The sequence below is a fragment of the Engraulis encrasicolus genome, chromosome 19, assembly GCF_034702125.1.
Source record: "Engraulis encrasicolus isolate BLACKSEA-1 chromosome 19, IST_EnEncr_1.0, whole genome shotgun sequence".
NCBI classification, from domain to species: Eukaryota; Metazoa; Chordata; class Actinopteri; order Clupeiformes; family Engraulidae; genus Engraulis; species Engraulis encrasicolus.
The window spans coordinates 38011342-38021992 of record NC_085875.1 but is presented as its reverse complement, the minus strand read 5'-3'; the positions used below and the strand labels follow the sequence as shown (position 1 = coordinate 38021992).

Sequence of the window (10651 nt, the reverse complement as noted above, 5' to 3'; positions counted from 1 at the left end):
CTCACAAATAAGTACTACATAACACAGTAAAGTGTGCTGTGGCAAGACAGTTTGCTGTGTCAACCAGCAGTGTCCAGAGCATAAAGGAGATGCTAAAAGACATGCCACTACTTCAGGGGGCAAGGAGGAGGCCATAGGATGGTTTACAGCCCAGCAATGGAATCCCCATCTCCTTTCTTGTGCCAGGTGGCATAGAAAATCCAGTGCCAATGCCCTGCAAAATGTGCTGTGCATGCCTATTCTGACATAGGGTTTTCAGGCCAACCAGAAAGGAGTCGATGCTGTTGCCCGCACCAGATAGGCCTACGTTCGGCACTCAAGTGCTTATATGCGAACCGCCTGTGTTCATACCGTGCCCTGAACTTTTTCCACACAACTTTCCGGTTTGCTAATGCTAAGATCTCTGACATGAACACGGTGGCTGCATCACAATTAGGTGCAGGAACGGCCTCCGGCCCGGTTCTCAGTTGGTCTGAATGTGCCTACAGAGGTCCACCACACAGAGTGATGTGCATATACCAGATAACACAGAAATTGGCACATTTACCATTGACACCCCGTGCTCTTTAAAAGGGATGTTGCAGGCAACATAACATTCTTCATGGCATCCCCAGACTCCATGCCTGTCACATGTGGTCAGTGTGAACCTTCTCTCATCTGTGATGAACAGTGGGCACCAATGGTGAATGTGTCAAATCTTGATGTTATCTGGTATACGCAAATTACTACAGTGCCACTCTGTAAGCATAGGCTCCACGCGTGAAGACCAGGCCATATGCCCTTCTCATGAAGTCCATTGGAGCACAAACATGCACAACAGTGGCCATCAAAGCTCATTTTGCAGGGCTCTGGCAGTGTTTTTTCTGTTCCACCTGGCACAAGGAAAGAGATAGGCGATGCTAAATGTTGCATTTAAATATTATTTGTTTTTGTTCCAAATATTTAATAGAGTGTACTGTCTTTCTCTATCCAAAAGTACCATTTTCTCTCACTGTCGAGAATGAGGGTTTATGACCCACCATCTTTTTTTTATACAATTTTTTTTTGACTTAGTCATGGATGTGCAGGTTTAGTCTGTGTGTTTATGTCTGTTGTTGGGCAAAATCATGATCTCTAAGGACTGCTGTAATCAGAGAAGGCAGAGTGGCAAGCGTGTGTGTGTCTGTGCGCGCACCCATGGAATTTGTCCCACTCAACTCATCAGAGTATTCTCTGTGATGCACAACTATACTCTCTCTTACACCTGCTGATATTCTCACATACAAATAGTGCACAGTACTATAGAAGAGTATGTGAATCAGTAGCCCATGTAGCATAATTGTACGAATAGGCTAATTGGTAACACTTTATAATGGCTGATGGATCTGCCGCAACCATCAAAGTTGAAAATCCGGATTTTTTTGGTGGCAACGGAGCCGACTTTTTCCATGCAGAATCAATTTTGTGCAACATAGCAATGGCACAAGTGACAAGGGACTAACTGCAGTACTGACAAGGGAAACATTAAAAGCCTACGTACAAAACAACACACAGACACAGACACAGACACAGACACACACACACACACACACACACACACACACACACACACACACACACACACACACACACACACACACACACACACACACACACACACACACACACACACACACACGGAGTCATCTCTCATCTGAAATAGCAATGATCAGCTGCATGTGCTGTGCATAGATCATTGCTGACATTTCCATTATATGTAACACTTTATTTTTGGGGTACATCTATTAGCACTAATACATACAATGTACCTGTATAAGTAACTTGTAAGGTATGTACGAAGCAACATTATACTATTGCCAATATGCGATGCAGCTATATGGGCCATCAAAGCATGTAAGAATACAGACAGCTGTGTGAAATCCTACTGACTTTTGTGCCTGCCATGTACTTACCTGCCCACAAGATGCCGCCATTCTGCCACTGTGTGCCTCTGAATTCCTATGAACTTTTTTGCTCGCCATGCACTTACCTGCCCACATGATGTCGCCCTTCTGCCTTTGTGTGTTTTGTTAATTTGCCCCTCTTTGTGATTGGATGATTGGATTATTGTTGATGATGTACCGGCCTATTTAAGATCCTGATTTTTCCTTTGTCTTTGCTGAGTTTTCCTGCGAGCCACAGTGTGAGTACCCCTTTTTTCTGTGCTGCCAAATCCTGAACACTTGTTTTGATTTTTGACTTCTGCCTGCATTTTTTGAGAACTTGAAAGCCTATTTTTTGTGCCGAAATACTTTTTGTTGGAACTTTTGAATTTTGACTGAAGATTTTTGTTGCCATTGGACTGCTGGCTGTGAACCTTTTTGTTTTGACTCTGGGAACTTTCACTGAACTGAATTGAACTGAAGAACTGCCTTTTTGTATCCTGTGTTTTTTGAAAGTAAAGAAAACTTATCATCAGAACTCATTGCTTCTCTGCATGTCTGTCCAAGGTCAACCACCCAACAAAATTCCTGACAAGCTGTACCTTGATTTAGTACAATTCTTTCTCTCTCTCTCTCTCTCTCTCTCTCTCTCTCTCTCTCTCTCTCTCTCTCTCTCTCTCTCTCTCTCTCTCTCTCCCCCTCCTGATAGCTGTATCAGCAGCTGAGCCTAGTAATAACCATGTGGCCATAAATCTGTTGTTTGGTATAATCTTAGAGAAAAGAAAACACACACACAGATACACAAACATGCACGCACACACATACAGTTCTTTGTTATTGTTTTTGTTTTTTTCCCGTTAGAGACTGACCCATTTAGATGTTGAGGCCCATTGGTCGCAGATCTAGGCATCATTCTAGAGTCCAAACTTTAAGCACATTAGAAATGTAAGCCTGTGGCGTTAAGTTCTGCTAGGAAGACGAGACGGTACCTCACTCTCATCACTGCCCTTAATTTTCCAATCACAGCTCCCGGTCGGGGGATCCCACCATGTCACTCGCTTATCCTCAGCTTTCAGCCTCCATCCCCTTCAACCTCCATCTCCTTCAACCTCCATCTCCTTCAACCTCCATCTCCAGATGTCCTGGTTCCCTGTTCCCCTTCAGCCTCCTTCAGCCTTAGCCACACTCACCAGTCCCTGTCCTCTACTGGGGGTAGGCTTCGCCCCCTGCCTCATCATCGGCAGGATATGAGCCCCCCTTTACAAATTTTATTCTGCAGGTCGGGGACCTGCGCGAAAGAGAAATGTTGCCTCCCTGTTTATTAATAAATACCTTTCATTTCATTTCGTCTATCGAGTCTTTTGTGGTAGAAGTGCTATGTCAGATAGTGCTGCACAACTATTTACATGCTATGATTTTTTTCTCACTACAGTTATTGCATTACAAGCTGGACCATGGTGGGGTCTACCACACTCAAGCCAGTGGGGATTTTAGAAGAAGAGGTTCGGTTCGGTTAGTTTCTGACATTATTTATGAGGACGGCCCCAGGCTTCCTGGCTGGGGCTCGAAGTATCAGCCGAAAAGTGTCTCAAGTGCAGGCATCCCGTCCCATCCCTCTTCCATGTTGTCCGTGCCGAACATGGAGAATCCCAGCGTGGGTGAGAGCATCGAGCACAGTCGGTCCCACGTTTGCGCCACTTGTGTCGCCATCTCCTCGGACACTAGAAGAAAGTCTGTGTGAAGGATGGTGATATACCCACAGTTTAAGCCCTTAGCGCAGAGCCGTTATAACCTCACTGTCACCAAAATTGTAATGGCTATGTGGTACTGTAATATGTTACTTAAGGCCCTCAGGAATGTCATAGCAATGTTGTTATAATGTAGTTGAGTATTTTCAGCAAATAGTGAATAGGACCGCCGGCGACCCCATCTGCACTAAGAGGCTACTTCACAATGTCTGATTTCATATTTCAGTACTCAGGACTTGTATCTCCAAGACATGTACTAAAATATTGAGCTGTTTGTGTTGTATTTTTGTTTGCTTGTTTGATGTAGTTCAATACTTTACCCCCCCCACACATGCATGAAGACCTTCGTGATTTGAAAACCTCTCAGGGAGTTGTTGTGACATCCTGTGCTATCCCATCTGTTCCATGCATGGACCATGGAGACTGTAGTACAAGACCAGCCTGGGTCATCCAGTATCTTAACCATATCTAATTGCTCTCTCTGTTGAGAGGAATCTGGGACAGCGCCTCAAGATTGAACTGGTAATCTGGCATACAGCGCAGTTTCCCGATGGCCCCAGTCCAGATCTGTGCACGAATGTACACAAACCTTTACGCTGTACTGAATGCGTGGGTGGTATTCCTTCGAAACTGTTGTGCTTATAATAGGCTGCACGCCCAACATGAATGGAACTTGGGCCAGGGCAAATCTTGCAGGAAGGCCTCAAAAGTGTACGTGTAGGGGTCAAACATGGCCAGAGGTAATAGAGGGGGTTGGGTCCATGTTACAGAATAAAATGCTCTCTCATCGTTCCAAAAATTGAGTTGCGCTACACATTCACTGGCCATTTTAATAGGCATATCTTTCCAACTTTTCATTCACACAAATTTTTGGTCAGCCAAAATGGTGGCAACCCAATGCATTTAGGCATGTAGACAGGGTCGAGATGATCTGATGCAGCTTGAGCATCAGAATGGGGAAGTGGTGTGTCAGTCCGCTTTTTGACCACACCCGGTCCTCTAGCACTCTCCTTCAGTGATAATACCCTGTCACAAGTGTAACTTGTCAGAACTCATAAGCGAACCATACTGAAACCACGTCAATAAAGGTCTCAGTACAGCTCACTTCCGAGGGGTCTGGGTAGACCTTTGAGTGTACACATATGCACCGAAAATGCTGTGTCACAGGTCTGAGTTTGCTTAAATGGCTGTGTGTCTGTGTGTGTGTTTGTGTGCGTGTGTGTGTGTGTCTGTGTCTGTGTTTGTGTGTGTGTGTGTGTGTGTGTGTGTGTGTGTGTGTGTGTGTGTGTGTGTCTGTGTGTGTGTTTGTGTGCGTGTGTGTGTGTGTCTGTGTCTGTGTTTGTGTGCGGGCGCGAGCGCGGGCGCGCACACTTCCTCACGTGAAGTCCGGACAGTTGGCGCTGTATGGCAGCCTCCAGAGCTGGTGTGTGCATGTGGGAATATGTGTGTGTCATGTAGCCTATGTGTATTTTTTCTTCTCTCTTATTTTTCTCTCCTGTCAAGCACATTAAATGACCATTATGTATGATAATGTGCTATACAAATCTTGTTGGCATCGCTACATGACATTGCATTATACTTACAGATATAACAGGGTGCTGGTTACACATCGTAACAACATGGTTATGACATTACAGAGAGACTTAAGTACAGACAGATTAAGACTTGGACATTGTATTCATTAACAATACATTAACACATTGGACATACATTAACAAAAAAAGCTCTGGACAAAGGGCTTAATATAAGTTGTTTCATCTCACAATATTTTCCAAAGCACCCTAAGAAATTGGTGTGTTGTGAAAAGTACCCTACATTGATTTTAAGTAGGGACTTAGAGGGAATCAGAAAATGCTGTGGTGGACATCAACATTTTGAGTGAGTCTTACAATTTCAAATAAATGTTTGTTTTCATGATTTTATACCTCATTTCAGCTGATGCAGCCATGCAAGTTGAGGAGACACTCGTGCTGAGAATTTGTAATGACCGAGAAGTGTAAAAAAATAGAAATGCCCAAATCTACTATGTCCAATATTGTACTGTTCCATTATTGTAGTCTGATATGTCTTGGAAGCAGTTTGTCTATAGAGGTTGTTATCTGAAAGATGGACCTTAGGTTTGAGGATACATTACATGCCTTTTCATATCTATCATAACGATGTCTCTGGCTTCCATGACTGATCGCAAACCTGTAAAGAATTTCCGGTGAAAGGTATTTGAAGATGTGTTGGAGTAGGACAACTGGAAACCATCCAAAGGTGAATAGCCTACAAGGTGAACAGTTCCATGGAAGTTATGATGAGAGGCAGGCAATGAACTTTGCTCTGAGTTGTGCCCTGCCCACTGTTTAGATGCCAAAATAACTTAATATTTAATAATAAATAAATAATCGACACTCACAAATGATACTTTTTAATGCATTTGTGTCTACAGTTTGTAGTTATGAGGAAGACAGTGTTTTTCCACTCGGGCAAATGTTATCAGGAGGTGACCGGAAGCCTGCCTGTTGTCAGTCTCATGATGTCCTCCTCAGAGTTTGACATTAGCAAAAATATACAGGAATAGGAATAATAATGTATTACAAAAATATAATAGGATTCATATTAATTCATACCAGCGTGTATTTTAATCAAAACATTTAAAATATCAGTAAGTTTAATTTTTAACATTTATATTTTGTTAAAACTATACCCACGGTCCTCCTGTAATCCAAACCAAACTTGTTGACAAGAGTAATTCCAGTGTATCAGCTCAACAAATATATCAACATTGGAAAGGTTGACTTTCAGTGGTGCAACCTACTCTGCTCCCATTCCTGCAAACAGAGGGTCGTGACCGTCGTGAAGGATGGTGAAATACCCACAGTTTAACCCCTTAGCGCAGAGCCGTTATAAACTTACTGTCACCAAAATTGTAATTGCTATGTCTTAATCTGTTACTTAAGGCTCTCAGTAATGTCATAGCAATGTTGTTATGATGTAGTTGAGTATCTCCAGCAAATAGTGAATAGGACCGCCGGCAACCCCATCTGCACTAAGAGGCTACTTCACAATGTCTGATTTCATATTTCAGTACTCAAGACTTGTATCTCCAAGACATATACTAAAATATTGAGCTTTCCCCTGACACAAAACTAGCCTGCATGTTTTAGTGTTCTTCATTTTGTGTTGTATTTTTGTGTGCTTGTTTGATGTAGTTCAATACTTTACCCCCCACACACATGCATGAAGACCTTCGTGATTTGAAAACCTCTCAGGGAGTTGTTGTGACATCCTGTGCTATCTCATCTGTTCCATGCATGGACCATGGAGACTGTAGTGCAAGACCAGCCTGGGTCATCCAGTATCTTAACCATATCCAATTGCTCTCTCTGTTGAGAGGAATCTGGGACAGCGCCTCAAGATTGAACTGGTAATCTGGCATACAGCGCAGTTTCCCAATGGCCCCAGTCCAGATCTGTGCACGAATGTACACAAACCTTTACGCTGTACTGAATGCGTGGGTGGTATTCCTTCGAAACTGTTGTGCTTATATAGGCTGCACGCCCAACATGAATGGAACTTGGGCCAGTGCAAATCTTGCAGGAAGGCCAGAAAAGTGTACGTGTAGGGGTCAAACATGGGCAGAGGTAATAGAGGGGGTTGGTAATTCCAGTGTATCAGCCTAACAAATATATGAACAAATGTTTTGGAAAGGTTAACGTTCAGTGGTACAACCTACTCTGCCCCCATTTCTGCAAACAGACGGTCGTGTACAAAACCTGCCCTGACAGCACATATCTTTACCTCACACCTCAGCAGCAGAGCATCAGAAAGCCTCAGTGTTCAGGTCTGGTGCATCTCTTTCTCTTACCTTTTTTTCAGGCTTTTGGTCTTTTTTATCTTTTGGTCAAAAAATGTTGTCCTGGTGTTTCAGTTCACAAATAATTCAAAGCTATTTTATACTTGAAAAATCAAATAAATGTTCTGAGAGACAATTTTCTTCAATATCAAATTATTATTCCTTAACTTCATTCCAATTCCGCTGTGATATACTACCTACGACAATGAAGAATGATATCAAATGACTCCTTGACATGCTGTCAGGCTGAAGGTTTTCTTTGCAATCTTACCATGGCTTTGACTCCCGCAGGTGATCAACATGAGCCCTCTTCTCTTCCCTCTACTTGTTGCCTTGGCTTTCGGTCAGGCCAGCAGTCAGCTGCAGTGTAAAGAAGGCTATGTTCAGTTCCAGGATTCCTGCTACTCACTAACTGGTGCAAGTGACGATACATGGGCTAATGCAGAGGTAAGCAGCCATCTTAAGCCTTACGTTTCAGCGTTGGGAAAATGGCTTACTGGAGCATAAAGCATATCATGAAAAGGATGAAACTTTTCAATTAGCATTGCATTACTGTCATTGATAACAATTTGCCTTTTTCTCTTCACTTATGTTTGTAGCAACAATGCAAATTCTCTGGTGGCCATCTAGTCTCTATTAGTAATAAGGAGGAAAACGAGTTTGTGAAGTCTCTTTTTGAAAAAACCGACAACAAGGTTGTATGGATTGGAGGACAGAGAGTCGAACCGGTAAGATTACAACCTGGTTGAACAATATGAGGAAGTTATTATCTGGGAATTTCTATATGAAGACTATATATTGCTTGCATCATGAAATTATAAATGTACACAACATTTCTGGGTTTCCAATATAAAGGTAACAGACCACCTGAAATTAGTTAATAATCTAATAATCTAGCGTACAACAATGTTTAAAATGTTATTAGAAATTGTGTAATTGTGAGACTGTAGTGTGATGTGCATCATCTGGTGACCTTTTAAATGTGTTTAAACACTGACATCTTTATAATGTAAATAACACGTACGATATAACCAGAATTATATTCTTGATGCTATCTTGGACGCAATCTTGAAAATGACACATTTCTTCAAGTCAGATTTGACTTGTTTTTTTTTTATGTGTTAGCAAAGACACCTATCATGGAGATGGGTTGATGGAGCCAACATGGAATATGACAACTGGGGTGCAGGCCAACCGCGTAATTTCAGAGAAAAAAACAGCATGATGATGTTCAAAGATGGTAACTATGTCTTTGTTTCCTTACCAACACTGCCAATAATGGTTGCAGTACTGCTGCTGTAAAATGAATGATTTCTGAAATGTGTCTAATTTTTCTAGGGACATGGGGAAATGAGGATGGTACTCTAAGATATGCATTCATATGCAAAGAGAGTCAAAGGCCCACTTGTGACGATGACTACTACTTGTATGGGTCTCAGTGCTACGCCTTCAAAGAAGCAAAGCTGGGATTTGGAGCAGCACAGGTAAATACATTGCATGATCTAACTTTTTCTGACCTTCGTGTGAATGACGTCCTTTATGGGGGCCCTATTATGGCCTTTTTCAGGTCATATGGGGGGGGGGGGGCATCAGTGTTTTGTCCTGGGGCCCTGTGTGCAATTGTTCCAGCACTGCTCCCCGCACTAATGTATGTTTCCATACATGTGCTTAGAAAAACTGCTCTGCAGACGGTGGCAACCTGGCCTCGGTACACAGCGAGGAGCTGAATGTGTTTCTGCAGAAACTTACAGAAAACACTATGGCCTGGATCGGAGGACGAAAAGATGATGAGGCTGCGGTAAACGTTTTAAACATGTCAAAATGTGTTTCCTTGTCATGGAATATTGAGAAAATCTCTATATCAACCACACCAGCAATTCGTTGTAACACACAGTTTATCCCTCTATAGCTAACTTGGCAGTGGAATGACCAGACACCATTTGACTACCAAGACTGGGCAAGAAAGCAACCGGCAGCAAGCCCTCAAAACTTGTGCATTCTCATGAATTATCATCCTTGTAAGTGAAACATCCCTTTTCCTACTGAACCTCTGTGGCTCACACATTCAAGATAGACAAGCAATTTAAGTGTAGGCCTATGTATATGATTTAACTGACATTTTTCTCCTGTTTTGCCTTCTTTATCTTAGATGGCCAAGATAGCTGGGGCTGGGCCAATGAGCTGTGTGACATTGCATATGGATACGTCTGTCAGAAACAACGTATTGTGGCTGCACTTGCCTGATGGTTCAGAAATGGTTTCATTTTGTAAATAAAATGTGCCAAAATGAGCAGTCTTTTCTCTCTCTTTGTTTGCAATTTCACAATTACAATTACAATTGCAATTTCCCCGTCGATCACACATATACTGTGCCTCAGAATTAATAACAACCAATGGTGTGCTTGTTGACTTCACTTGGCAAGTGATTTTTTAGTTGTGTGCGTGCAAAAATATGTAATTATTTGGACTACACAACAGACGTCGCATGTCCGACGTGAAGCCACTTCAGCCGCGGTGCAGCAGTAGGGTTGGCTGCGCCTCGGTTCACGTCAAATATGCGAGGCGCACATTGTAGTCTCTAACACAGTTTTGCACAAAAGCTAAAATAACCTTTCTTGCGTGACGAAAATGAGTGGTCTTATGTTGCAAATCCAAACCTTAAAAATACACTGCCATCATATGTGAAATTCGGACCACATGCCAAACGGGATGAGGATGTAGCTTGACTCGCTCCAGTCACTCCCGTTCAAAATTTTGAGAGCTTCAGCCCCATGACTCGGAAGTAGAAGGGTGTGACTTAGGTGCCCCATTCAGCCACTGGCATTGTTCTCTATCTTCTGCCTTTACCTGTTTTGCTGTCAACACCTTGGAGAGAGGGGATGAGGGTGCCTGGATATGGGCCTTCGTGCCTATGACCTCCTCTCCCTCTCTCTCAAGCAAATAAACCTTGCATTTCTGAATTCCAACTACTGGACCCACTGGATCTGGTCTTAAATATGAATTAGTAGCAAAACATAATTACTTTCAATACAGCCTGGGTCATCCAGTATCTTCACCTTATCATATCTATCTCTGACGCAGTGTCTGTCTCAGCCTTGGGAAAACGGCTGAAGCAGAATGGATGAAAATGTTCAATTAGCATTGCATCATAGTCATAGATA

The 10651-nt window shown here is 42.7% G+C and overlaps 1 protein-coding gene across 1 annotated transcript; it reads left to right on the top strand.

Moving 5' to 3' along the window:
- Positions 1-7448: 7448 nt before the first annotated feature.
- On the top strand, positions 7449-9734 carry LOC134469882 (macrophage mannose receptor 1-like). The gene is made up of 8 exons (XM_063223905.1): positions 7449-7478; positions 7782-7937; positions 8090-8218; positions 8616-8730; positions 8829-8974; positions 9163-9288; positions 9400-9508; positions 9640-9734. Exons 2-8 carry the CDS (start codon positions 7791-7793, stop codon positions 9732-9734), a joined length of 867 nt encoding a protein of 288 aa, XP_063079975.1. The 5' UTR covers positions 7449-7478; positions 7782-7790.
- The last annotated feature ends 917 nt before the right edge of the window (positions 9735-10651 follow it).

Coding starts and splice junctions, on each gene's coding strand:
- LOC134469882 (XM_063223905.1), top strand. CDS start 7,791: ATGAGCCCTCTTCTCTTCCCTCTACTTGTTGCCTTGGCTTTCGGTCAG. Junction 7,938..8,089: donor ATACATGGGCTAATGCAGAG/GTAAGCAGCCAT, acceptor TTATGTTTGTAG/CAACAATGCAAATTCTCTGG. Junction 9,289..9,399: donor GAAAAGATGATGAGGCTGCG/GTAAACGTTTTA, acceptor ATCCCTCTATAG/CTAACTTGGCAGTGGAATGA.